The sequence below is a fragment of the Ceraceosorus guamensis genome, assembly GCF_003144195.1.
Source record: "Ceraceosorus guamensis strain MCA 4658 unplaced genomic scaffold IE81scaffold_1, whole genome shotgun sequence".
In the NCBI taxonomy this organism is placed as follows: Eukaryota; Fungi; Basidiomycota; class Exobasidiomycetes; order Ceraceosorales; family Ceraceosoraceae; genus Ceraceosorus; species Ceraceosorus guamensis.
The window spans coordinates 171,309-198,755 of NW_020289996.1; the positions used below are offsets into that span (position 1 = coordinate 171,309).

At 55.1% G+C, this 27,447-nt stretch overlaps 6 protein-coding genes across 6 annotated transcripts; 4 read left to right on the top strand and 2 right to left on the bottom strand.

Annotated features, from left to right (window-relative positions):
* Nucleotides 1-4,314: 4,314 nt before the first annotated feature.
* IE81DRAFT_363264 (hypothetical protein) lies at nucleotides 4,315-6,785 on the top strand (the record flags this gene model as incomplete). Its single annotated transcript, XM_025516756.1, has 8 exons — nucleotides 4,315-5,087; nucleotides 5,167-5,488; nucleotides 5,560-5,880; nucleotides 5,950-6,095; nucleotides 6,171-6,327; nucleotides 6,407-6,467; nucleotides 6,541-6,580; nucleotides 6,662-6,785. Exons 1-8 carry the CDS (start codon nucleotides 4,384-4,386, stop codon nucleotides 6,783-6,785), a joined length of 1,875 nt encoding a protein of 624 aa, XP_025373425.1. The 5' UTR covers nucleotides 4,315-4,383.
* Nucleotides 6,786-6,966: 181 nt separating this feature from the next.
* IE81DRAFT_319149 (hypothetical protein) lies at nucleotides 6,967-9,923 on the bottom strand. Its single transcript, XM_025512637.1, has 5 exons — nucleotides 9,461-9,923; nucleotides 9,066-9,378; nucleotides 8,874-9,003; nucleotides 7,439-8,782; nucleotides 6,967-7,323 (listed from the first exon to the last, which is right to left on the bottom strand). Exons 1-5 carry the CDS (start codon nucleotides 9,740-9,742, stop codon nucleotides 7,059-7,061), a joined length of 2,334 nt encoding a protein of 777 aa, XP_025373426.1. The 5' UTR covers nucleotides 9,743-9,923; the 3' UTR covers nucleotides 6,967-7,058.
* A 1,044-nt stretch (nucleotides 9,924-10,967) lies between these two features.
* Nucleotides 10,968-13,477, bottom strand: IE81DRAFT_363267 (putative guanine nucleotide-binding protein alpha-1 subunit). The gene is made up of 6 exons (XM_025516757.1): nucleotides 13,054-13,477; nucleotides 12,838-12,925; nucleotides 12,564-12,627; nucleotides 12,203-12,496; nucleotides 11,864-12,122; nucleotides 10,968-11,782 (listed from the first exon to the last, which is right to left on the bottom strand). The coding sequence occupies exons 1-6, from the start codon at nucleotides 13,066-13,068 to the stop codon at nucleotides 11,441-11,443; spliced, it is 1,062 nt and encodes a 353-aa protein (XP_025373427.1). The 5' UTR covers nucleotides 13,069-13,477; the 3' UTR covers nucleotides 10,968-11,440.
* A 4,351-nt stretch (nucleotides 13,478-17,828) lies between these two features.
* Nucleotides 17,829-19,833, top strand: IE81DRAFT_2352 (hypothetical protein). The gene has a single exon (XM_025511165.1). The coding sequence runs from the start codon at nucleotides 17,976-17,978 to the stop codon at nucleotides 19,755-19,757; it is 1,782 nt and encodes a 593-aa protein (XP_025373428.1). The 5' UTR covers nucleotides 17,829-17,975; the 3' UTR covers nucleotides 19,758-19,833.
* Nucleotides 19,834-21,124: 1,291 nt separating this feature from the next.
* On the top strand, nucleotides 21,125-22,953 carry IE81DRAFT_2360 (hypothetical protein). The gene is made up of 6 exons (XM_025511174.1): nucleotides 21,125-21,373; nucleotides 21,539-21,594; nucleotides 21,671-21,928; nucleotides 22,050-22,242; nucleotides 22,322-22,644; nucleotides 22,726-22,953. Exons 1-6 carry the CDS (start codon nucleotides 21,362-21,364, stop codon nucleotides 22,919-22,921), a joined length of 1,038 nt encoding a protein of 345 aa, XP_025373429.1. The 5' UTR covers nucleotides 21,125-21,361; the 3' UTR covers nucleotides 22,922-22,953.
* Nucleotides 22,954-23,443: 490 nt separating this feature from the next.
* Nucleotides 23,444-27,411, top strand: IE81DRAFT_319157 (BRE1-domain-containing protein). The gene is made up of 11 exons (XM_025512638.1): nucleotides 23,444-23,881; nucleotides 23,985-24,128; nucleotides 24,264-24,324; nucleotides 24,389-24,543; nucleotides 24,613-24,843; nucleotides 24,923-25,126; nucleotides 25,193-25,366; nucleotides 25,432-25,766; nucleotides 25,834-26,695; nucleotides 26,772-26,940; nucleotides 27,023-27,411. The coding sequence occupies exons 1-11, from the start codon at nucleotides 23,711-23,713 to the stop codon at nucleotides 27,028-27,030; spliced, it is 2,514 nt and encodes an 837-aa protein (XP_025373430.1). The 5' UTR covers nucleotides 23,444-23,710; the 3' UTR covers nucleotides 27,031-27,411.
* The last annotated feature ends 36 nt before the right edge of the window (nucleotides 27,412-27,447 follow it).

Consider the following 27,447-nt stretch of genomic DNA (forward strand, 5'->3'; position numbering starts at 1 on the left):
GGTGTGGTCCCACCTTGACAATTCGTGACCGTGTGGCCGAGTTGTAGGCTGTCGAAGACACGTGAGATGCCTGCCGACGAGACCTTGCCAAGGCTGTAGCGGAGGCCTCCTGGCGCTAGGTATTGCCGCAGTGGGACACTAGGCCTATCGAGAACAGCACCGACACTCGTGTGGTGTCAAGGACAGTGTTCAGACTGCGGTTCGATTGCCGGGGATGATCACTGACGCGCCGTTGGTCGATCAAGCTGAAGTCGGGCGTTCGGAACGTGCAGACACTTCAATCAGTTGAAGCAAGTCCGAGCAGTGCCAAGCACGAGGTGAGATTGGATGGTGAGGCCGGGAGTGATGTCCACTCTAGCAGAAAGGTCCTGACTTGAGGAAGCCGTGCTGACAATTGAGAGCTGCTGAGACCGCCGCTTTGCCCGTAAGGGTCGATGGGGAACCTTGTGGAATGTCGAAGCTGGGTCGCAAGAAGCCCGTTGCTGGATAGGATGCTGTCTAATGTAGAGGCACCATCCGCCAAGTGTTTCCAGACGAGGATGATGCGCGGCAGGAAGAGGACTACACCAAAGTTACCGATATGTCGAGTAGTCAGATACACGATTTGCGAGAGCAGCAAAGCGTCAAGGCAACCACACCTTGTAATCTCGATTTGAAGTCACGAGTTGTGGAGCCGCGTGAGGTACAAGGAACGGGCCCTCACCAGCTGGATTAGCCACGCCTCACGACCGCTGCCAGGTGTGCGCGTGTGCGTGCGAATTGCTCTTGCATGGAGGGGGCAGCCAACTCGAGGCCGGTACGTGCTCCGGCCGTTTGGGGGGGCCTGCGGATTAGCCTGCGATCTCCCTGCCATGCTTTTCTGTGCAGATGCTGCTGATGCCTGCACGGCTGTAGGTGCAGCGGTGCACTCGACTTCGCAGTTCGGAATAAGACGCCACGCATGCAGACTAGCAAGCACTGCAGCAGCATCCGCAGACGAGGAACCCCTCGATTCACATTCTGACTGAGGCAGATAAACGCGTGCGCGGCCGGAATTAAGACCGCGGCGTTTGCGAGACTCACACAAAAAGGCTGCTGCATATGATGACTTCTGAGTGAGCCTGATTTGAATGAAGCCTGAAGCTCAAGACCCAGAGTGACGTGTCACCATAGAATTAATGTGGTCGCATTGAAGACTCTCGAGGGTCTGATTCGAATTTTAACTTCCATCTCCCCATTATTAAACACTCACAGATCAGACCCCCTCAACCTGACTTTCCGAAAGACTGTTGTTGACTTGACACTCATAACTCAAGACTTGATTTCACGCTTGTCTTGGGACTCACGACCTAGGTGCGGTGATCGAAACTCCTGACCGCGATGCTCCTTACTGCGACGGGCAGCTCGCAAGGCAGTGCATCACACTCAAACTCTTGCCCAGGTTTGAGGGGCTCTTGGCCAGCAGGTTCAGGCTCAGCAGGAAATGTGCGACCTTGCTAAGGCGGAGAGATTCCCCTTCCTCGCATCAACAGATTTCCAATGATCATTACCGTCGGAGTCAAGCTTGCCCTGCCTGCTCTATTAGCTCGGCGACCGAGTAGCCTTCCTTGGCAGTGGTTCGGAAAGGAGCATTGGCGATCGCATCTAACATGTCGATGGAGAGCCGCAAGCGGAAACGACGTCCAGCTGCACGGACGTTCCGTCGTCAGCACGGTCAAGATCCTTAATCGGGTCAGTGCTGAGGTTTGATCTGACGCTTCATATCACTACTCGACCACGTTGAAAAGCCGCGCCAGATCGCCCAGAGACCAAAAATAGATATGATTTTCAGTTTCGCAGGCCCGAGCTCTAAGGGTCTGTGCGCGATCGCTGGAATGTTTGATGGGGCTTCTTCACTTGCGGACCAGCGAGCTTGCACCTCACAATTTTCGTAAGTATCTGTTGCTCAAATTGGACCAGCGCAGCCTGTCGTGTAAGCTAGCGAGAGAACAACCTCTTGTTCCTTGAGACCATATATCCGCCGGTTGCAATACCGATCGATTAGGCTCGGTCACGCTACGGTCCTGCCCGCCATGACTTCGTGCTGCACAGGCCACAGGAGTCTGCACAAAGTCGCAAAGCGTGGGTCACCTGGGTTCACTTCTGCCCCCTATTTCCCTCGTGACCGTGCACCTGCCATGCGGCCCCGAAGGTGGACCGCAGAGGTCACGACGCCTCGAAGCACGACCAGCACTCCTAGGCTCGACGTGAATCTCTTCCTCGATATTTTGTCCCCTCATTGACCACCGTCAGTCATTTGCGCGGAGCGTTGATAAGCATGCGTCGCTGGAAAGGCTTGCGCGACGCGGTCTGGTCTACGTCACAGATGTTCAATTGTCCAGCGCGCCAACTTCGTGATTGATCCTTGACCATGGGAACGATACCAAGTGATCGACCTGTGAGCAGCCAAGAGCGTTCCGATGAAGCGCAAACAACTCGCGAATTAGGACTATGAGTTTATGAGCAGAGCGCCAAGTCAAGCTTGACGGGCACCCTCGGATCCAGACTTGGGCTGTCGGGACTCGTGACTGTTGATCATCAACTGTCGCGATTGCACAATAGGCCGGCCGTCAGAATGCTCTATGAACATTCATTCAATTCGATGCTGACCTGGCTCGTGCATGGTGCCACTGAAGACTCTTTGACTGCAGTCACGAGTTGAGATTCTGCAGACACGAAATCGTAAAGGATCTAGCACAACGTACGCAGGCAGCCGGTACGGTAGTCTCATCTTACAGTACGACAGCGTGCCTGCATGTGAGTCTTGTGAGTCTCGAGTGGCTGATTTGTAGCTGCATGCATCAGGCACACATGACTTGCCTTTACTTCACCAGCTCAGCTGGCTTGTCAGTCAGTCAGTCACAGCATTTCGAGCAGAAAAGAGCGCAATTATTGAGCCGACACATCAGGTTGCTCATACATATAGCTCAGGCAAGAGCTGTCGGTACGCCAGGACCGCGCCGTCAGCTGATGCCACCAAGTCAACGGTGGGGGGGGTCTTTGGGATCAGTGTGCTTCTGCATGGAAAGGGGGGCAGAAGGCGGGCACAGGTAAGTGTAGCGCTAGGAGGCATGGGAAAGGTGATCAGAATCAAGAATGAAAGGAAGCAAGAAGGGTCGGTCCTGCAGCTTTTAGCGTGCGAAGCTTTGGCATTGCATTTGCCACGTACCGTACCGGGCTGCCGTTTTCCGCTGAACAGTCTGAGTCTTGAGTAGTCGGTCTGAAGCGTGAAGAGTCCTTGAGTGCGGCATCTTACATTCAAATTCACGATTCTGATTGTCATGCAGCAGCGGTCATAAACTGTGGGCGCCGACTCCTGGGCGGTAGACATTCATCCGCTACCAGTCGTGAGTATGGGTAATTGTGATTGCTAGGCAAGATGCCTCGTCCTGCTGCCTCGTGATTCAATCGTATCGCAGGCCTGGCTTCGCACTCTGACTCTTTCCCTTTCGTGCTGGAAGGCGTCTTGCACTCGTGACTCGTGAGCGATTCGACGAGATTATGAGCGCGCCGAGGCTCCAAAATCGCGACTCGTAAAGCCATACCAAGCCAGGTGGACCCACGCACCTACGAAAGCTTTGCGGCAGAGAGCTTAGAATCTATATGACACGTTACAACCCCAAGAGGGTACGTAGCGTCGAGCCAGCACACGGGGGTCATGTACGCTTCGCTGGTGTCGAGGAAGCCTGAGAGGGCTTTGGCAGACATGCGCTTTGGCAAGAATTGGAATCGAAATTCACGATGTCCTTCATTCACGATCGCGATATTGTTCGACCGAATGATGGACGTCGTGATGGCCCTGCAGCCAGCCCTGAATCACTGGATTGATACTACTACTAGCGACTTGGTCGCTGCCTCCACCTACCCCGATCGGAAGACGGATCGCGATCACCAGTATGTGTCACTTCAAGCCCAAAGATGGGATCTCGGGTGCAAAGCGACCAGCTTCCAAACGTCTGCTCAAGATTCGAGAGTCGGACAATCGTGACTCGTGATCGATGTTTTTGCGACGGTTGCGGCTGCTTTCTGTGCTGGCGGTGAGTGTGCCGACGACAGCTAGGTGCTCAAGAGGTGTGCTATCTGCCGATATCGTATTCAAAATCAATGCTCATCAACGGGTGACTGCGACCAAGTAGTGATTATGACTCGTGGATCAAGCTGTGTGAAGTTCGTCGAGATAGGCAGGCCAGCTGATCCCTGCTGGGTCGAGGCGACGGAGGTCGCGTGACCGCGCCACGCTTTATCGCTCGTGTGGCTTGTTTACCCGCCGTGCACACCATCACGCGATCCACGCATCCAACGCGCAAGACACACAATCTTGAATCGAGGCGCAGGCAGCGCGACGCAGGCTGTATGTAGTGCGGCATGCCACAAATCCAACAATATCACTTCCACAGCTCAAACCTGTGCTTCCTCTCCGGCCAACTCCTTTCAAGACGTCTCGCCCACACGCAAAAAGCTCGCTCTGAGAGGTTTTCCTCGACTGCAAGCATGAATAAAGGGCCAGTGTCCGTGTTCAGGCGGCGGCGCGCTCTGGCGAAGGCACTGGCTATGGTAGCATCGATCATCACCCTCTCTGCCCGCGCAGCACAGCTTCCATTCTCGGCTCTGCCTTCCCAGACTCGCGCAGACCCGACACTCTTCCATTCGGGGCACGAGCCTGCATCTAAGTTGCGCCATGCTTTGCTCCGCATTTCAGCATCAGCTCATCTAGTGCATGACCTGGCACGGATAGCGGAGCAAGATGCCGGTTTGGACGTCTGGAACTCCTTCAGGAGTCCTTGCGAGTCAGCTCATTCGCAAGATGCAAGTGGTGCGCTGCAGGGCTGCATTGACCTAAGGCTCGTCACGCATGGTGAAGAAGCTCCATGCGAGATGGCAGCCTCGATGCTCCAGCTACGAGACTCCACCAAGTCAGGGGAAGAACGAAGTATTCGATGTCGCATCCTCAGCAGAGATCTAGGCGAGCTATTCTCCGCACAGATTCCCGCACTCAAGGCAGCTGCGAGCCAGACGCAGTCGGTAGAGTATCCAGAGGAATGGCTCGAGGAGTACCACGTAGTCGAGGAGTGAGTTGGGGACCTCAGTCGCGAAAGACCTCTTCTGCAATGGCACTGACCACCACCCCATCTTCACGTTCGCTGCCAGCATCGATGCGCATTTGGATCATCTTGCCGAGAAGTATCCGAGTCACGTACATTTACGCCAGCTTGGACAAACTTGGGAAGGCCGAAGGATACGCAGCGTGACCATCCACTCGGGCGGGATAGGAAATGGCGTCGGGGAGTCCGAAGGCAGACCAGTTCCGCAGTCCACCTTTGGAAATTCTCTGAGATGGAACCGCAAAGAATACGAGCAGGCCGGTATCAGTGCGGGAAGGAAGCGCAAAGTTGGACAGCAACGACCGCTGGAGCCGCACGCGGTGGTCAAACCACGAGTGGTTGTGGTGGCCGGTGCGCACGCCAGAGAGGTCAGTGAGGGTGAGAGTTGTGATGAGCCCGCCAAATACTCACCATGTGTAGGATTTCTCGCGCTCTGCAGTGGATCGCACCTGCAGTGTCTCTGCAGCTGATGCATAGTCTGCTCGAGACTCTGTCCAATGCTCCCGAAAGCGCTTTGGGTTCGGAGCTTACTCCCCGCAGGCGAAGACACCGGTCCTTGCTGGAGACGTTTGATCTCGTCTTCGTACCTCTACTCAATCCTGACGGGTATGCGCACACCTGGAGCGGGATCGGCGCTGTGAACGAACGAGATTCGTCATCTCTCATTACGATGCTCGACGCTCGTCTTTGGCGCAAGAATAGGCAGCGCACCAGGGGTTCTGTCATTGGGTGTCAAGGCATCGATATCGGCAGAGGATTTGTGAGCGGGGCTCGGGAGTCGGTGGCCTTGCATTCCGTTGTAGTGGCTCATGCACCATCTTTTTACCAGCCTGCGCACTTCGCCTCATCCTACAATCCCTGCTCGGAGTCTTACTCCGGGTCGGAGCCGCTTGCTGCCAACGAGACCATCGCACTCGCCTCTCTATTGCGCCCGGCCACAGAATCAGACGAAGGAAAGGTGGTCGCCTTCGTAGAGTGAGTGTAGTCCCTCCTCGGCAGCATTGCGACTATTGTGCGCATCGACTGAAAGTACACCTCGTTCTGCTGCAGCCTGCATTCCTATGGCCAACAGCTCACATACCCTCCTGCTTGGTCGTGCGACGCTCCGAATCGAGACGAGGAGGATTTGGAAGAGCTGAGCATCGGAGCAGCCAGTGCTGCGCGTCGTGTGCATGGGCGGACGTGGTGGAGCGGCAGAACATGCGATGTGAGTTCGCTCTTCGCGCCAGAGCCTGCGAAGAATTGGCGCGTGGCGAGCAGGCCTGATCAAGTGCCGTGTCTCCCAGACACTGTATGCAAGCACGGGTCAGGCAGTCGACTTTGCGTACGATAGCGGTATCAAGTGGTGTGAGTGAAGACCTTCTCGACGGGCATGCACCCACGCTTTTCGCCAAAATTGACCGATGGTGCGCTCCTTTAGCCTTCAACCTGGAGCTGCGCGACGAAGGCGAGCACGGATTGTGAGTCATCGCTTGCTCTGTCGCAGTCAAGCGCTGCTCTACCGTCTCTGACACTACTTGGCTCCCTTTACGGTGCGGAAGCCTGCTGCCTGCCACGCAAATCTTGCCGTCCGCCCAGGAAGCCGAGGCTGCCCTGGGCTACATCTTGCACTTTGTCGCAGCGAAACTACGTGGCAAGGCGCCTGGAAGAGGGGGCAAGCACTAAGCTCTCGCCTCCAGATGTCGATCTGTATCACTTCATCATATTATGCGGTTACCAATCTAGCCAGCTGCGCGAGTGCGAGGAAACTTCCTTTCCCGAGCGGTGACCTATTCTGGTGAGCATCAAACGTTGCATCATCTTTCATGGGTGCCGACTGAGTGGATAGACATCAATTGCGGTCAAGTCGTGACAATACAGCGAGCGAAGGATGAGGTCGTGCACATGCGGGCATGGACGTCACAACGTCCAAATTGCTTTGCAGGTTCAGGATTCGGATCAAGCGACATCAAGCAGACGTCGACCAACACCAGCCAACCTACTCCTGGGCGACTTGACGCCGTCGGCATCGTCCTGATTGGGTTTGGTGCTCTGCTCCTCGTAGAAAGAGTAGCCAGCGCCTGGCTGGTCGTAGTCGTCGTCGGCATATCCGTTGCCCTTGTTCTGGTTGGATCCGATGGGCAGACCTGTTCGCACGTCGCACTCTCTGCCTTGATGGTCAATGTAGGTGCTCGTCGTGTGCACATTGGCTTCGCGATATGCTCTGCAAGACGCGACGAGGAGCGGAGAGCACATCAGCGTCGGTTTCAGCTACTCCCTTCCACTCCCTCATCCTCTGCCCGAGCTCGCAAACAGGTAAAGGGATCGCTACTACTCACTCCATGATGATGCTTTCAATCTGTTTGAGATAGGCGGCGATCTCCTGCATAAATCTTGCGGTCTGCAGGAATTTGGAAGAAGCGCAGATAGATATAGCGTCATCCTTGATGATGTATCCAAGGCCAAAGCCGTCAGGTGCGACAGGTCCGAATCCGAACAATCTCAAAGCTGGATTGCCGCAATTAGAAGTCGAGATGATGGTATGACCCAGAGTGGCGTAGCCTGCATCTTGAAAGATGGCAGGTATGCTGTTGAACTCGGCAGAGCCCTGCGCGACCAGATTCTTGACCAAGCAATTCATGGCGTACAAATGCCTGTCGTGTCCCAAGCCCATTGCGCAATTCTTGGAAAGCTTTGCATGCCCTGCGCAAGCTGTGCGGAGCTTCTCCAGCTTCGCCTTGTTCTTGACGCTGCTGTCGTCAAACGCGGTGACAAAGTCTGCAGTGTACGGCTGCACTGTGCGGATAGCTTCTGTTCGACCGTGAAAGAACGCTTTGGTCATGGCAGGCTCGTACGTCGTCTCAGATCTGCCGTACAGCTTGTAGTAAGCTGCCTGAAAGGACATTTGCACGAACGCATCTGGCGAGAACTTGTGTCTCGTGATAAAATTTTTGCCCCAATCGTTGAATTCTAGGACTTGCACGTCGTGCTGATGGATCAGGTCGCTCAGTCGAGTCTCTCCGAAGCGGATAGCAGCGCTGACGGGAGGAGACAGATTCCATTCGAGCTTCTTGGGTGCAGTGTCTGTCTCTACTGCCAAGTCTTTCTGCTTATCCGCTGCCTTGCCCACGCCGCCAGCGCCCTTGGCGTGGGGACTGGTCTTTGCATGGAAGAGCGACTTTGTAGCACTGTTGATGGACTTAGCAAAGCGCATGATCAGCTCCGTGTAAATGTCGGCCACGAAACGAAGCACCGTGTGGCCATCGGCAGCGCTATGCTCGAAGTTTATACCGGCTGCGCCATTCTTGCAGACGATGATTTGCAGCTTGTCGTACCACCGATTGGAGCAAGTTCCGACCTGAACACCCTGATCCAGCTGAATCGTTCCCGAGAGCATGTTGGAGCAAAGCTGCGCCGGATCTTGAGGCTCGCTGTCGTCCATGCAGACGACAAATAGCGCACTGTCCACTACTTCCAAGCACTTTGCGTTATGAGGATGCTCCTTCAGGATACCGCGCACTCCAGCCCACGTCTTGCGCTTCTCAGTGGTGAGAATGCCGAGAGCGCCCTTGGCAACATCTCGCGGAGCTGTCTGATCCGCATCCTTGCAGATTGCTCGCAAGTTGCTGAGAAGCGCTCGCTCCGTCAGCAAAGGTCTGTGGTCCTCATCCAGGGCTTCGAACCTGTGGCACGGCAATACGAAGCAGACCAAGGCTTGGCAAGTGAGCATCTCTTCAGAGCGCAGCTGCTCGGAAGCGCAGAGGCAGTGCTCACCAGTAGATCTGACCACGACGCATCACGACGACATGCCTGGACTCGGGCGAGTGCTCCAGTCTGCACCCATTCTCTGTGGGGATACGCGTGGTGCCGAACAACTTTGGATACTGCGACATGCAAAGGGGAGCTGCGAGCAGTGTGCCACGTCAGCTTTGATCTCGCTGAAAGGTAAGAGGTGCGCTGACTCACTGCCGCGAACGTTGTCGGGCTCTAAAACGCCATGTCTGAGGTCGTGAATGAAACATAAGCTGGCGAGGGTCAAGCTCGCAGCTCTCATGAGCTGATTGCCGCGCGAAGGCGTGGGATCATCCTCCAAGATGAAAAATGGATTGAGATTGAGCACCACAGACTCCGAAGCGGTCAAGTAGCTTTCGTCCCAGAACTCTTCGATGTAGGACGGTCGCGCGCTGGCGTACCTTTGCAGCTCGGAATGAAGCTTGGGACCTTCCTTTGACAGGAACCCTTGCACCACTCTTGTCGTCTGCTCGTGCTCCTCCTTGGACTGTGCAGAGGAGGGGGGAGAAGCTGAGCGGAGACGAACGATGAACAGGCTCACCGGAGCGCGCGCGGCGCCATTTGCTCACCTGCAAAGCCTCGAGACTGTCCAGATACCTCTTGCACGTATGCTCCAGCTCCGGAAAGGGCAATTTGGGCAAGTCGACCTGCTTCTCAAACGTCTTTCCACCATCTTTGGCTTCCTGCTCTCCTCTGCCCAATCCTGCAATGACCGAGATCTGCGTGTTCCTCGTTGCTCTCTTGCCGCTCTGCGATGTGGAACCGCCTGGGGCATCTTGAGCAGACGGTCTCTGAGCAGTGGGCGGAGCTGCAGGGGACTGCTCCACTGCCTGAGTCGCGGAAGGCGACATGCTGTTCCTGCCACAGCCGGAGGGGAATGCAGCGAACGGCTGGCACGTGTGAAGAAGCGAAGTGTGATTCACCTCTCACGTGCGATACGATGATGGGCTTGATGAGATCGACGACTGACGTTGGATTTTTAAGACAGAAACGAGCAGACAAGAATCAGCAGGAGAGGGTCGCTCAGCCGGGCTTTCTTAAGCGATGTTCCGCAACGTTTGCCATGCAGTGATCCCAGGTGTGGAGGGGTAGGTGGATGAACCTCTCTCTGCATGCCGCGGCCCACTTTGGCTGGAGGCAGGAGGATCACAGGGTCGTCGCATCTTCTTGGCATCGACCGGCGGTGAATCGAGTCGCACTCCCACGGCCACGGCAATCACCACGCAATCCATCAGCAGTTCGCATTCCGGAATTGTAAATCACGAATGTGGGGACCTCGCAGATATCCGGCAGCAGCAGCACCAACAGCATCCATCCAGCTACAAGACGCCCGGTCCATCTGAATCAAAGCATCAAAAGTGGAGCGAGCCATCCATGCACAGCCCGCCGATGCATCATCAGTCACAGTCGTGAGTCCCAGTCAGCCACACGTACGCCTGGCCTGCATGCATGCATCGCATCTCGGCGGGTTCGGGGTTGCCTCGCTGCATGTTGTATGTGTATGTACAGCGTGAGCAGCTCGCCATCCATGCACATGATGCCAACGCAGCCAGCCGCGCCTCCGGAAGTGTCGGATCTTGCTCACGGTCACGGCTTATCCACTTCTGACTCAACTACAGTACGTCTTGCGTTGCGCGGCGCGCCGCCGTGACAAGCCTTATATACTATAGTAGCCCTTGCTTGCGGGGATGCCGGTGTACTGTATACGCGAGCAGGCATGAACAAGCCGGACTTGTCGGGGCTCTGTCGCGCACTCAAAAGACGGGGGGGCCTCCAGCACTCTTGACGAATAATCACGAATCTGTCTTAACGGAAGGAAGACAGAGCATATCAAGTCTCGCACACAGAGGCCATGCCGTACAATGTTCGAACTTGGAGCACCTGCCAGGGTGGGGGCACGCAGCAGCCTTGTCATCGGGCAGGTGGCACATTTCCAGCGCAGCTCCCTTCGTGATCAAGGCGACGCGGAATATCTCAAAGAGACTAGCACCCGCCTCCTCCTAGATACTTCATCATCATATTCAGTCCACAAGGCTCTTCTCTAGATGATAGAAGCTCGCAGCTCAGCTCAACGTCGTTGCTGTGCGGTGTTCATACTGGCTGGAGCAAAGAATGCAGTCATCACAGCAACTTGGCGTGTGTGTGCATGAGGGTCTCGCCCTAAAACCACACACACTGGACGAGGATGCTCCCCTCCGATCAGTGCTTCTGTCTCACTATGCTGAGCGAGTTGATGCGTGAATTGTTGCTTGGAGTCGAGATCCTACGAGGTGCTCGGGACGGATTCAAAACAGAAAGGAATGAATAGGAAAATACGGGAATAGTCGTGAAATGATGACTGTACAAGTCGTGGGAGCTAGGCCTTGTTCCGCGTCGAGAACCTGTCCCTGGTCTTCGCGCGCGGGAGGTGGGATGCGTTGCGATGTCAAGCCTTGACTGCCGGACGACACTAGTCGACACGCGCAATCAGATTTGTGGTCTTGGTGGCATGGGGGTGTGTCGCCATCCCGCGGCCATCTGAGGCGCGAATGCAAAATGACAGTCAAGTTCTACAAGAGACCGCAAGATCTCAGGTTGACTTGAATGATAATGTCGTTGACTGCGCTCAGGACGAACTTGATCTGGTTGGTGTCCGTAGCGCAAGTGAAGTGGGAGTAGACAGTCTTGGCTTCGCTTTGGTTGAGGCTGACGAAGCGATTCAATATGTACTCGCATGCTGCCTTGTAGTCAGAACCACCGGTATAGTCGGAGAAGTAGTCGGACATTGGCGACATGGGAAGCTTTTGCTGGAACAAGTCGATCTTGTTCAAGAAGAGGATAATGCTCGTCCGCACGAACCACCTCGAATTGCAGATGCTGTCGAAAAGTGTCAAAGCTTCTTGCATGCGGTTCTTTCAGGGGGCGTAGATGAAAGGGTGGCACGTCGTTAGCTTTAGCTCACCCTTCCAGACCGACTCGGGGGTGCCACTTACCACATTTTGATCTTCATACAGCAGCTGGTCGTACTCCGAGATGGCAACCAAGAAAATAATGGCGGTGACGTTCTCGAAGCAGTGAATCCACTTCTTACGCTCTGACCTCTGACCTCCGACATCAAAAAGCTTATAGTTCAGCTCGCCGATCTGGAAGTGGGTTTCCGTGATGCCGGTAGTCTTAACACGCGACCTCAACACGTCTTGATCTGTGGGCAAATAGTTCGGCTGAGCCATCCTTTCCACGGAGTCGAAGTAGCTGTTTACCACTGTCACAGTCAGCTCTTGTAACATTTTGCGGACTGCGGAGGTGGTCTTCCTGACTGGAGCAGCACTCACTATTGAGCCGAATCATTCAACTGGTACTCGCGAGAACGTTGGAAGCATGCCTGCACTCCGGGGTCTCGCCAGAGGCCAAATACCGCATCCGCCACATGATTCGGAAGGCTGTCTGCGTCGATTTGGGCAGGCAAGCTAAGGATGATCTCGGCTCGCTTCGCATTGTTTCCTTCTGCTAGGGGGATGTCCAAGTTTTCCATAGCATCGAGAATGACTCGCATGGACTGCAGCAGATTGCTAAAGATGATCTCTTTGTATGCGTCCCTTTCGTCTCTCGAGTAGCTTCCGTGATTGCTGATGGTACACACATCAACGAAATGGTCAGCGAAGATTCTGCAGCAGATCCAGCAGCCGCACTCACATGAGTTTCATTTGCTTCAGAATTGTCGATTTCCCAGACTCTCCAGCTCCCAGCAGCAACATTTCTAGGCACGGTGACACGAGGCGGAATCAGTCAGTGCTCCTTCGCAAGAGCCTTGCCAGCGCCGAGATCCGAGTCGCGTCCCATCTTGCGAAGTCAGGGCGGTCCGCAGCCTCAGGTAGCGCTAGCTAGAAGCGTGAGACCTGGCCAGAGACCAGCGCATCGTTCGGCGAACATCAAAGAGCATCCCATGCGTTTCCCCCGAAGCACTCACTGATCTCATTCTTCTGGGCCTGACGCTCCCTCCTCAATTCCTCTTCAATCTGCTGATTACGCAGCTGACCCTCGCGGTCCTGCTTCGACTGTAAACAAACGAATTTGGCGTGGGAGGGAAGGCAGGGGCCGCCCGTGTTGAATGGTGCGTCAGCATGCTAGTCCACAGGTTCTTGGACGGGACTTCGGTGACACGGAATCCAGAAATCATACGCACGGGTCCGCATCCCATGCTGAACTCTGTCAAGTGGGAAGAGTAGGTTAAGAATGCGCGAATGTGATCCTACAGGATCTATGTCTGGCGCTCCTTGACAAAGTGAGCGGTGAAAGCAATGGGCAGCGGCTTTCCTCCAAACGATTGCTTGGCCTGAGGCGTGGCCGAGAAGCCGGGTGTGCTGATGATCAAAGCCGCTTCACGAATTGGCGACTCGTCGTAAGCAAATGTATGCGCTCCAGACGCAGGCAAAGCTGGTGCGACAGCAGTTGCGAGACGTGAAGTGTCGACGAAGCTGAAGAGGCCGGTTGCCTCGAAATCCAGTGGCAGGCCAGACAGATCTCGAAACGATTCAAGGTAGGTGGTGGAAGCGCAGAAGTCAATAGGGGAGACGAAGGTGGGCGGGAGGGAGGGTTGGAAGTTGATGCTGTGCTGACATCTAGCAAGCGAGAGTCATTTAGCAGAACTGTGAATGAATTGCCAAATGATTGATGTATGTAGTTGCCGCCGTGACAGCAAGTGGCGGGAGCGTCTTTGGACCGTCGGTACACAATAAGGGAGGCTGCAATGGCAGGACCACACTGCACCCAGAAGGTTCGCTCACCGTTGCGGGCGTGCTTCAGCTGCAGCTTTCATCTTGACTGCCCAAGGCGCCCTGGCGAGAGGAGGTGGGCAGAAATTCACAGTTTTTTGGTTGCCCCCAGCGTTGCAGTGCGCGCAGCCACCTGCATGCACCGGCGCAGCAGGAGCGTAAGGCGGCTTGATTGGGCGGCTGCTGTATGGGGAGAAAACTGCACGAGGGGCGGCTTGACCTATCCGGGGCCGGTCGCTGCATGCATAACTGCCACTATAAGGACTAGCGCACTCGCGAAATATAAAAATCGTTCACTCGCGCTAAACGTCACGACGCGCTGAAATATTCAAATTCAAAATGAGGGGCCATGCGCGGTGCATCCGCAAAGCAACGATCTGGATGAGTGGCGGCGCGCAAGGTATGCACTGAATTCAATTCAATCTGGGATTATCCTAATTGGTAGCAAACCGAGTGCAGTCAAACGAGTCTAACGCGGTGTTGTCGATTCGAGCAGTCAAGCAGGCCCAGAGTTCAAACAAATCAGCAGCCATTCGTCCATTCTTGCTCAACTCCAGCCCTGCTGTTGCTGCGCATGATGGTCTACATAGCTCGATCGCTAATTTAATTGGCCGCCCGCTTCGGCGCATTCGTGCATAGCTGGCCGCCCTCGCTCGGCAATTTGATATCGAGCTGGCTGCCTAGCTGCTGGTGACGGAGCATATGCTGCTGTGCGCAGAGCATGCAACCATCAGCAGCATATAGATAGCCAAGGCATTCGCCCGAAGACGCGCTTCACAGCAACAATTATCCTAACCCAATGTAAGGCAATCAGAATCAGAATCAGAATCAGAATCAGAATCAGAATCAGAATCAGAATCAGAATCAGAATCAGAATCAGAATCAGCATCTCCAACACCCTTAATAACCTTTCCAACTCCACTTACGAAGACCGAGCATAGCAATGCCCTCCGACATTTGTTTATGCTTCATTCGCGATAACGAATGTAGATTACGATTCTGATTCAAGGATGGCAATTGTTTTGGGGGGCTAGCATTTTGCTGCCGCACAAATGAGGGCCGTATTCTTGAGAACACGAATCAAGGTTACGATCGGGTTTAATGAGTGTGCCTTCTTCTGTTGTGCAAGTATAGTGGTGCATCCACGTTTATCACGCCCTTCCGAGTGGCTGAGTCGGAGTGTGTGGTCGAGGTTCTGAAAGGACAAAGGTGCGCACATGAAGCTGCGGGGTCTGAACTCTGCTATGGGCGCAATACATATGCGACCTCATCATACCACAGCGGCTGCGGGCGGCCCATGGGAATCCCTGCAGGAAATCAGCGAGTTTCGATCGCTCTTTCCTTCGATGGTCGCAGCTAGGCGAATCCATCCAGTCTTTGCCGCCAAATCGCCCACTGCGCCACATTTTCACCGCCGTGTTCTCAACTTATATGGACGAGTCCTGCGCGAACGGTGTCGGGCGACAGGGCTGGAGCGAAAGTTCCGAGTGCGACGGGAAAGGCAGGTCGACCATGTACAGGTCAAACTGCGCGAGAGCTCCTTTGACCACTTTGCGTTGCAGACTCCCTGGCATGCACTTGCCACCAGCATGCATCTAGCTATGAGCCATGTGCTACAGTATAATCATACACTGGTGAGTGGAGCGCACTTGTTGAAGGCGAGTGGCTTGCGCCAAGATGGCGCCCGCCTGACTGATGAAAATTTCAGACCTGAAGCGAAGAGTGCCGTGTGTTGAGGCAGTGGGCAACTGTCAACCCACGACTGGCGCTTAGCTGCTGGCATTCTTCCTATATGGCCCCAAGCTCGTTCAGATGTCCGGCGTTTTGAAAGCCATGTAATGCTCATGAGTGAGCAGCTCCAAATGAGCCTTTCACCCGCATTATGCCCGTCAAGCTGGGTGTGACTGATGTTCATGTAGCAATTTCATGCTAGCGCGAACTGAGCTCCCAGTATGTAGAACTAAATCGACAATTCAAGGAGGGATTGGTTGGGGGGACACCTCACTCACAGCCGGCTTCCTGGGTGCTCAGAATGGTCAGCACGAGTCGAAGATCACGATGATATTCTTGATTCTTGTGTAACTCAAGGCTGTTTTCGTTTTGCGTGTCTGCGTGTGATGCTTGTTCTTTTGTCTTGCTCCTTTCGTGATCGCGAGTCACGCGTATCCCTATCGTGAGTGGTAATTGTCAGACCTTGCCCTTGAACGAGCTGCATCGGTCGTCGGTCAGTTTGAATCGTAAATCGTGAAGCATCACCGTTGGCCGCTGCATGCATGCCTGACTCGTGACTGACCTATGACTGGTGACTCACCGTCCGTCTCACGGCAGGAAAATACCTGAGCAGAGCCCTAATGTGGGTATGCTCGCTCTTTTGCTGCTATAAAAATCGTGAATGTGTGCGTACAACGCCGGTATACTGTTCCCCCGAGTAGCCGCGGCATGAGTTGCTGTGCCCGTCGACGCGCGGATAAAGTCGTGGCGCTCTGTCAATCACCGTTAAAGAATGCCTGGCTGTCAAGCTTTCCCTTCACGATCGAGGAGCCTCAGGCAGCTCATACTTTTACGCCTTTGAGCCTTGGGTCAGAGGGCGAGAAGCGCATGAAAGGGTAATTCAGCCCCCTTCTTTCGCCCAAGTCTGGTGCAGGCCACAAGCAAGACACGGCGCGACTTCCTCATGCGTAAGTTGAGGCAACACTCTTGACTCGATCTTGACACTATAGAGTTCTGAAGGATAAGTACATCGCGGCGACCGGGTGAGTACTTCGATGAATGTCCCGACTCGAAGCTCAAGTAGTCCAAATCTGCCATTTCGAGATCGTGGGGAATCGCCTGCTCTCGACCTCGCAGCCCGATTTGCACATTAGGTGAATCAATTGGCAGCAACGATGCCGGCAATCACCCAATTCGGTAAAGCTGAGACCAACAATCACGTGAATCTTTCAATTTTAAGGACTTGATTCTTTCAATTTTAAGGACTTGATTCTTGACTTCTACACCTTCGATCACCAACGTGGCCTCTACTCGTTGCAGATCTGGCGAATGCACGTCATGTCAAGTCAAGCACTCAAGACTCAATCAAGAATCACGAATGCACGACTAACCATTCACGTGATTCGTGATTTACGACATGGATGTCTGTCAGATGGGAGCACATCACGGCCGTATCGCGCGAGCGGTGGCACGTGTCCCGCCTGCTTTCGAAGCACGTAAGCAGCTGCGCGTGTGCACGTCACGCGCCGAGAGCTCACCTTAGCGCGGCACGAGCACGCGGTATCAGGCAGAAATTGATCATGAGTTCGGCTCTCCAATCACGAAATGAGGATGGTGGACTTCAAGAATCTGCTGTACACCGGCAACAACGTCCAAATGCGCTGGCAAACGCTGATCAGCCGGGTCGCCGACACCTGTTACGTACAAGTAAAAGTATCACAGGGACCTCTAAGCGTATTCTCCGATTGGCGTTAAGCATCCGCATCATCGCAAAGAAAAGCGGGGAAGTCAGGCCTTTGGCTCGACAGCAAGCCGTTGGGTTCGTGCCTGCATCGTCGAAAGCCTTCGGCAGCCCGCTTGCCCGTTTGCGGCTAAGGCGGCGAGTCCGAGCAAGATGCACCGCAAGGCGAGACGAGGCACACGAGGCACATAAATCGTGAATACACCAATTGTGAATGCGAAGGCATGAGACTCGTGAGTCAGCACTTTCAGTGGTGATTGGGGAGTGGCCAGATGGCGACACCCAACTCTCCGGAGCTGAGGGGGTGCTGCATGCGCATTTACCCAGACCGCAGGCCGCATGCATGATCGATGGAAGCAGCGGCTGCAGGCTGGGCTCCTTCCGCAGCTAAATGTGCTGGGCGGCGGGCCAGCCAGTTTCCCAGCTCAATCGGAACGCCTTGATTCGTGAATTGCTGCCGTCGTGTGGGGCCTGTAGAGCGCCTTCCACAGAGTGGTAGGCCCGACCCGCCTGAGGCGAAGGCCGAGCCTCGAGCTCCATCCGACTTTAGAAAGGATCTCACGGTGCGTTTTCAAGTGCCGGACCATCGAGTCTAGATCACACGCGCTCAGCGCGAGTGTAGCTCTGGTCGCCTCGCGATCGTTGGAGCGCCATGCACGCGAGCAGTCGTCTGCGTCCCTGCCTTGCCTCTCTTGAAGATTTCAGCGCGAGGTTCAGAGCAGTGTTCCCCTTCGACACGAAAGCGGACCGAGGGTCTCAAACCAGCTCCGCTCTGTTGGCTGCATCCGAAGGTTCGCTCGTCTGAGAAGAGAGGCTTCTTCTGGTGAACCTCGTCCAGGGGACGAGCGCTGCAACACGCGTGCAGACACGGCGACTGTAGTGATGCCATGCGCTTGCCAAGAGATGTCCGGTGCAGGACCGACTCACGACTTGTACAGCTCATGTCTGCCAATTTTGTCGGAGGGATCCCGTCTCATCTCCTTTATGCCCCGTCCATGCTTCGTCTCTTGTGTATCCAATATCCCCCCTCAGTACATAGCGCGTCTGTTTCTGGTCACCTATCGGTCAAAGATCCCATCCTTGTCAGACCTCCGCGTGTCAAGTCTGACCCGCTCTTCGACTCTCCCAAAGCGCATTCCGGTGCACGCCTTGGCTCACTCGCCCAGCATGATGCTCGCTTCCTCTCAGCAGCAGACGTCTGGCTCCAACAAACGAGGCTTCCTCGGCGGTCTGAGGCTCAAGTCCTCCCGCAGAACCCGCAGCGATGCGATCCCGCCCTCAGTGGGAAACGCAACCGCTCGCTCTGGTACCTCTCGCGATGAGCAGCACTCGCGCGGCTTCGATCACGCGGCTGGCTTCGACCACTCCTTCGACAAGCGTTCCAGTGATGCGCCCACCTTCAGCAGCACTAGCTCTCGCCAAACTCTGACAGAGCTCAACGCAGCGGCTTCGAGCTCAGCACACGCCCAAGAGGCAGCACGTGCAGGGCTGTACGACACAAGGCCGCATCCTACGGCTGCTTCCATTGCTAGGATGCCTCATAGTGCCAGCCGACCCACGATGAGCCGCACTCTTGCATCCGACAGTGCAGTGCCTTCTACTAGAGGACTGGCCGACTCTGGCTTTCATGAAAGCAAGAAGGTTGACGCTGCGAAAGGCCTCCAGGATAGCAAAGATTTAAAGACTCCGAAACCTCCCAGAGGCACCCTCAACTCTGCGCAAAAGCTTGCCTACCTAGACTGGCGCTTGGAGAACATTCGAGTGGAGCAGGACAAGCAAGACACATCCACGAGCTCGCGACGCGCGGGCGGCGCTGGAGAGACATCAACCAAAGCGCATATCGCTGCCGCTGCGATCGAGCAGACGGAGTATCTGGACGATGCTCCAGCCACAGAGACGTCTTTCCCGCCTGGCGTGTCCATCGCTTCACAACAACGTTCTAGACGTGCTTCTGCCAATCTTCTCGATGGTATTCCGATGTCGATCGACCCACAACGCAAGCCCACCATTCGCATTCAAGGAAGACCATCAACTGCCGAGGTACTCGGAAGCACGACCGCGAAAGCTCCTGGACAATTTAGTCGCCTCCCGTCTTCTCAGACACAACCCAGCATGGCGGGTGGCCAAGTGCCAGGTCTCACGCGCAGTAGAAGCCAGCGCGAAACACCGTTGGCTACGCCGAGCAGCTTTAGCGGAACACCTGGCGGTGTGAAGCGGTCTGGAAGCGTGCTTGGCCGGCTGAATATCTTTGGCAAAGCACGAACGCCTGCCGATCCTTCCATGAACAGCCTCAGTCTGGCCACATCTCCCAATTCCGAATTCTCCAACGGCGGTGGATTCTTTGGACAGCAGAACAAGTTTTTGCACGGCGGCGCATCCGTGTCTCGACATGGCTCCACAGAGGAGGGACAGGAAGTCCTGGCTGATGGCGTTAGCCCCAAAGCGGAGCATTTCCCTACACATGGAGGTTACATTGCAGAGGACCAATCTCGAAGAATGCAGCGCGAAGCTCCTCCTCGTCCCGTATCTCGCGCTGGCAGGCCTGTCTCACGAAGCGGTCACCGCGAGTCCGCGAAAGGCGACGTAGGTCGCTGGACGAAGATTGCCGTCGTCGCCATGGGAGGATTTGCACCTCAATACGCCTCGGATGACGACGACGAGTAGGCAGGGACTGTCTGCGACCCAGACTTCCTCTTGTTGACAAAGGTAGACCGTCACGAAGACACGCCCCGCCACGTCGCTATCACCCGTACTCCAGGCACGCCGTCAGCCCGGTGCCATATACCCTGCTCATATCTTGCTGTTTGTCCGTTTACCTAGCTTCTGTCTTCGATGCTCTCGTATTGGGGCACCTCCCACCACACTCGTTTCCTCACGCTGTCTTCCTTTCGTACGCTGTCATCACCTCCAGTCCCAACCTGTCGACGTCCTTTACGCTGGCTTATCGAGTGTAAATGATAAGTTCCAAAGTTCAGGTTTAATGGTTGAGGCACAGAGCATACCATTAGCATGTTCGCAATCGGTCTCATAAAGCCGAGCTGAGCGGTGGTGCCGCAGTGAGCCAGTATGAGTCACCCCTCGCCTCCAGGTCAGCTCGCTGTCGCGAGATCATGCTGCTTTGAGCCTCGTATATGGCTCGTTGCGGTCAGATGCGCTCATCATCGCCTCATGGGTCACCGCTTTCACGGTGCCCTGGGAGTCGCACATGCTGAGTCACGAAGTTGAGAGTGGGGAGTCCAGCGCCAGTAGAGAGTGTGTTGACACCGACTTGCACTCGTGACTGTCATACGACATGAAGGCCTTCGCTGTCAATCACTCGAATGTCAATCGATCTTCACTCGACTCCCACGTCCGTTAGGCCATCGAATGGCGCCGGCATCTCTTGACCGGCTGCACCGGATCAACTCGAGGAGATTGTCTGCGTGTGGTACACGTACACCGTACATCGATTGAAATGGTGCGGATTTCCTTATCTCGACCTCAGCTGCAGGCCCTTATCGCCCATCAGCACCAATGCCACCTGCTTGGCTGCTGGCCCTGTGCCCTCCTTTGGTCTGCAGAGCGCGATCTGCTGCTGCACCCTTGCGGAGCGTGCAGCGTGTGCCACACCCCGCGCGCCCGCGAATTGCAAGGGCGCGGTGACGGTGTGCGAGAAGGCAGACGATGAGCTTGCCGATCCTGACCAAGGCATGGCTGCATGGCACACGGCATCAGTCGTGAGTGAGAAGTTCCTGTCCACCAACGCCCGCACTCACGAACCGACACGCCGACGACAGCACCATCAAGATAGTTAACATGTTCACACCGATTAGGACTTACCTTGAATCATACTTGCCAGAGTAGACGAGCTTTCCCCCCGAAATTTCGTCGTGCATGACAATTAAGCCGCAGGCCAGCCTAGCACAACTCTGGCTCCTAGAACACCGTCATTTACTGCGCTCAAGACTTCCGCCGACGCAGCGCGCATACACTTCAGCCCGACCTCCTCCACCACACACGACACGGACACTACAAGTACTGCATTATCGACCCTAACGCTTTGCTCCTTTCATTCACAACAAGCAGCAGATCCCATGATGACAGGACTAGTTCACTTTCGGTGATCCGCACTCCAGGAAACTACACCATCCTGCGCGACACGCTTCTCGAGGTCTCCGTTGCGCGTTTGCCATCTTCTCGATACCTTAACACGAGTGCACACCCTATCAGACCTGAGTAGGGGTACTGCTGGCGCCTTCTACGGGTACAGGGAGCATTGTCATAACACGATGAAGAAAAAGGTGAGTCGAGCACACGAACAGCCTACGATGGAGGTCAGCCATATCACACCCGGTGGACTTGCAAGAGCTGCGGCAGCTCAGAGGGTCGGGTCTCTGATGCTTTGGTTGCTCTTAGAGTAAGAGATTCCCCGCTGCGCACTGACCCAATCCGCTCGACGCTCTCAGATACTTCTGATGGGCCGATCAGGCTCAGGGAAAACGTCCATGAGGTCGCTGGTCTTGTGAGTGGAAACATTGGCACAAGCTTCTTAGTGCCAGGTGACCTCAACTCACATCAAAATCTCTATGCATCCATAGCTCCTCCTACCGACCTTCGGACACTCGGAGGTTAGGTTCTACCTTGGACGTCGAGCACTCTCATGTCCGCTTTCTCGGCAACCTGTCCCTCAATTTGTGGGACTGTGGCGGTCAGCAAGCGTACATGGATTCATACTTGGAGAGCCAGCGCCATCAGGTGTTCTCGTCTGTAGGTGTCTTGATCTACGTCTTCGATCTTGTCGGTGGTGACGATCCCGATGGAAGTGAGGAGTGGGACAAAGACGTTCGATACTACAAGTGAGTCCGGTTGGAGACACTTCAATTCCCACTCAGGATATGTGCGCTCGTCACTGCTCCGCATCGCCATGAGCGTCCAAGAATTCATCCTCAAATCGACTCGCTTCACTATCCGCTCTAGGGACTGTCTCGCTGCCTTGAAGGTGCATAGCCCTACCGCGAAGGTGTTCTGCTTGCTACATAAGATGGACCTAGTTGACGCCACGCGGAGGAAGAGCGTTTACGCGGCAAGAGTTAACGAACTGAGACGGAAGAGCGAGGACATTGCGATTTCGCCGTTTGCCACAAGTATCTGGGATGAAACGCTTTACAGGGTGAGCAGTGAGCTGGTTGCGAAGATAATACAAGTACGCCAGTGTCATTGACCTGGCTCCCTTTCTTGGCGAACCCCAGGCGTGGTCTCGAATCATCCACACACTGATACCACAGGTCGGTGTGCTCGAACACCATTTAGCTCATTTCGCCGATGTGAACAGCGCAGCAGAAGTCGTAGTCTTTGAGCGCAGCACCTTTCTAGTCATAAGCAGGACCAGTCGGATAGGCGACGCTTCAGGGCAAAGCGAACGCACCACCTCCAATCTCCCAGCTTCGCCAAACCTTGATCTAGAGGGTTTTCCGGAAGATCACAATGCGGGCGGCAAGGACACACGACGGCTCAATCCCGAGAGATTCGAGAAGATCTCTGAACTCGTCAAGAGCCTCAAAGCCTCTTGCTCGTAAGTGTTGAATTCGCCAATTTCTGGGAGACGGCAGTCTTGAGCGTGAGAGCGCTGATTGCTGCTCCATTGTTTTCGCAGGAAATTGCAAGCAGGCTTCCAAGCTTTGGAGGTCCAAACAGAGAATTTCTCTGCGATCTTTGATGTGTTGACGCCCAACACGTACATCATGGTGGTTGTTTCGGACCCTCGGGTGGAGCTTGCTGCGGTCCGCCTGAACATACTTCAGGCGAAGGATCATTTTGAAAAGCTCCCTGCACTGAACATCGGACGCTGATCACCCTGCACATCATACCTCACTGGCTTCTTGGGAACGTCGATGAAGTCCCTTCAGTGCACGCTCAAGCATCGCTCATCGGGCACACTCTCCTTTCCACTCTTTGAGTGCGAGAATCTTTGTTTTCTCTTCTCGCACAGAGCACATGTCCTCGCCTAGTCACTTGTATTTTTAGCCCTACAGACCTTACCAATACAATGTCGGATTGCCGCTGGCTTTCAAGGCTTACCACCTTGACGCCTCTTGAGTGGGTTCCGCCGAAGCTGATCAAGGAAGCTCCATCAACGTCCGCCTTTGATGGGCATGAAAGTACGATCTTGACGTATCTCACGAGGTCCAGCCTGCCTGGATGCTGAAGTGCAGGCAGCCGACGCGGCGCGGACCCAGCGCAAGCAACCCAAGCTTCCGCGTCAAATTAGTTCGAGAATGTTCTTGCAGACGTGCAGGTCTTTGCTCGCTGTCTTGTGCTCACTTTTCATCGCCAGTTCGAGGATCTGAAGGATTACATCTGACCCTGAGCCAAGTCACCCACACCTCGAATACTCCATGTCAAGGCTCTTTTGCTCATGCTCAGCAACGAGTCCTTGTCTTCCTATCACGAGCACCGTGCGTCAGCGCTGTCTGTGTCAGGCTGTGTGCACAACATTCCGGCTGCGCCTATCATCGACGCGAAAGCCGTCGACCTCAAAAGAGTCCCTCGAGAGAAGTGATTCGAGCTCTCACTGACGACTTTGATCCACGGCACCGCTTCCCGACCTCTGATCGCTATTACTCCTTCCCGCTGCCGGGATGCACCAGGCACTTAAAAGGCCCCTCTCAGCTCTGGATGGCAGTTCTTCTGAAGATGCGACCTCGACAAAGCGACCTACCTTAACATCGAAGCACTCCTCAAATGGCGTGGCCGACATTCCTCTGGCAACGGATGCCGAAGAGGACGAGCCCGCGTATAAAGGCCTCGAAGTGAGTTCCCAGCACCATCGTCATTGTCCAACTTGCGAGCGCGTGATGACTGCGGTGGATGCCATATCTCACAAAAAGCCACCCTTTCCCAACTCACATTCAGGCATTTCGCAAAGAAGCGATATACAGGAGGCTGCTAGAAGCTCGTCGCGACTTGGGAAGAGCTGAGCAGCGCGCGGCCAGCCTTACTCAATCGTGGGAGCATAGTCAGCGCATCGCTCAAGACTGGCAGCTGCTTTGGACTCTGGTGAGTCCATTGATTCTGCACCTCTGGAGAGCCTTCCTCCTCGGCTCCGAGCCCACACTCAGCTCCGATATGCCAAGCAATTTGGTGAATTGGATGTCCAAGCGCAACGCTAATTAAAGTCTCTCTTTCACGCAGCTTGTGGAGGATTTGACAAAGTTCCAACCCAGTGCAGAGGAATGGGGGCCAGAACGAGAAGGTGAGTCCGGAACCGCAAGGAGTGTCACAGGCCGCCACTCACCAGATGAATGCGTGTTTCTCAGTACTGCTCCCGCCGACCGATCACAATCAGCTGGCACCGGTGCAAGTGCGGTGTGATGCCGTTCACAGCGTCCTCAAGCGCATCGCTGCCCGTGACCCTCAAAACGGAATTGAGGCTGCTTCGATATCGTCACGAGCTGATGCTTTGGCCGCGGAGGTGAGTCGAAATGGCGACAACATTACCTTAGATGCTCAATAGATGCTGACCTGAAAGCTCCCTGACCAGAGCGCTCAGCTCAGAGTTCAATTGACTAGCGCGCTTTTGGAAGGAAAGAGACTCTCTACCCAGCTTTCCGAGCTTCAGCTGTCTCTCCAGAGAGCTGAGAAGCGGGCAGACAGACTTGCAAGCCTGACTGTGCGCAGAGTCGAGCGTCCTAATTGGGAAGAGGAGGAGCGCAGGCGACAAGCCGCTGAGGATGCGCAAGCCAGGGCTGAAGCTGATCGCGTGGCCGCGGAGGTAAGCTCGATGCGGGGCCGGAATCTGTCATGTTATGGAATGCTGACATTGGAGCCCAACTCTACTTCGATATGCTCAGGCTCAGCATCATCAAGACAACCAGGTGGTGCCGAACGGCTTGCCTGGCGTCATCTCTCAACACGAGCTTGACGCTGAGCGCGAAGCTCACTCTGCAGAGGTGTCAGAGGCCCTTGCTGAGGCTATGATGAGACTTGACGAAGCTGACAAACTGCGCACGGAGCTGACTTCGACACGCGAGACTGCAGAAGAGCTGCGAGCAGAAGTGAGTCAAAGTCGTGTGCTTAAGCTCCAGCCTTTGTAGCTCACGCTGTCGTCCCTGCACTTTCAGCTGGAACGAGTGCCTGATGAGCGTGTACTGGCCAGCGTTCTGTACAGGGACCTTCACTCTCACTTCACCACTGCCAGTGAAGAAGCCGAGCGGCTGGGCAAGTCGCTGGCTACAGTCGAGGCCGAAAACCTCACGCTTCGCGAGCAATTATTAGATCAAAGCACTTCTTCCAATGTGAGTCGCGCATGTATTGAGCTTCGATCCAAGCAATCCTTTTGCTGAATGTACCGCAACCACAGGACGCCGCGTCCGCGCAGATTGACGAACTTCAGACCCTGCTCAAAGGCAACGAAGCTGATGTGGCTAGGCTTCGTGGACAGCGAGACGATCTGCAAGCCGAACTCACAGAGCGACGACAACGCGATGGGGTAAAGTCCTCTCAACATGAAGAGATGAAGGAGCTGCTGAACGCGCGTGAAGCCCGGATCCAGACTTTGCGATCTGAAGTGCGACGCGTACATATGATCATCGCCGCTCGTGCTGGCGATACTGAGGCTTTCCAGAAAGCCAAAGCGCGAGAAGCATCTGATGAAGATGATGTGGCGCTAATTGAGGAGCTGCAGGGGCGATTGAAGTGAGTTTGAGCCATCGCGAGACTGAATATCAAGTGACTGACGTCACATCTATCAATGATCATCCAGGGCTGCAGAGCAAACTTCCGCGGATCTGAGACGACAACTAGAAGCACGCAGCTCCAGCACCACAGAAGAAGAGATGCTGGTCCGGGCCTCCGCTTTGCAAGGCGAACTTGATGCGCTGAGGTCGCTGCTAGATGGGGCCGGCGATGGTGATGTAGTGAAGCGCAAGCTCGAAGAGCAGGAGAGAGCTACGACCTCAATCCGTCTCGAGTTGGACGCATCAAGCGAAGCCACGAAAGCGCTCTGTGACGAGGTGGACCGACTCAGCGCCGCTTTCGCAGATGCCGAGAAGTTGGCTGCAAAGAACGTCCACGATGTCGCCAAGCTGGAAGACAAGATGCTGCGTCTCACAACCGAGAAGTCGAAAGCAGACAACAAATACTTCGCTGCAATGCGCGCCAAAGATGCGCTCGACAATGAGCGCAGAACGGCGCTAAGAACGGCTGAGCGACAGACCAAAGCGTTAGAGCGTTATGCGGAAGCTGAGAAGGTACTGAGCGCTCAATTGGTGGCAGCTGAGAAAGAAGCTGCTGTGCGCAAACGAGCGATGGAGGACCAGACTACGAAGCTCATCGAGGCAGATAGAGAAGCACGTCTGCTTCGCGTGAGAGAGCAAGATGCGCTGAAAGCAAAGCAACATGCTGAGGCACGTCTTGCAGCTCTGTTTCCACAACAAGCTGAGGATGCCCGCTCAGCTGCGCGTGAGCTCGAGCAGCGACAGCGCTTAGAGAGGCAATTGGAGAGAGCTCAACGCGAGAAAGCAGAAGCATTAGCAGCGGCCGCAGCTGCCGCGGCCGCAACTGGCACGAACAGAGGCCGCAGGTCTTCGACAGCGGACACTGGCATGCAGGTCGACTACCTCAACGTGAGTAGCTTCTTGATCGATCCAACCACTGTAGCATGCATCGCACACTGACGAGGAAGTCCTTCGTCACGCGCAGTCTCTTCTTCGCTGCTCGGCTTGCAACGATCGCTACAGAAACACAATCCTTGTCAAATGCTTGCACACCTTCTGCGAAGAGTGCGTAAATGCTCGAGTCCAGACAAGACAACGCAAATGCCCACACTGTGCGGCTGCTTTCGCGACGAGCGACGTCCAACCATTGTATTGTGAGTTGCGGCTCAGGTACGATGTTGTCCGTGTGTCGCTCGCCCCGAGACTGATGGAAAGCTCTTCCGACTCTTGCTGAAGTGCAATAAATGGTCGGAGCTTCCTCTTTCGTATCAGTGAATTGCGCTTTCGGAACAGCATTCAAGGCTCGTCTGACGCCTGTGCCTTCACGAGAGGGCGGCACGTCAGTCGACTTCGTCGGGCTTTCGATCGCTAGCAATTCTGACAAACGGGCGCCGCAGTTGATCACAATTCGATCCAAACCTTATTCCTATGCCGCATCGCTGGCCTTTACCCCTACATCTCTTTACGCTCTCGCAAGACTAGACGGCCCCTACGAGGTCCCGTCCGCCGGCCTGTATGCGCCAGGCTGGAGTTCTTGTTGTAATTCTAATATCAACCCAGGCTTTCACCAGCTTCGCCCGCAATGAATAGTCGTTGCAGGTGACTCAACGCCAAGGGCGTCCGACTCGCTTCGAATAATTCCTCTCGGCAGAACACGCAGG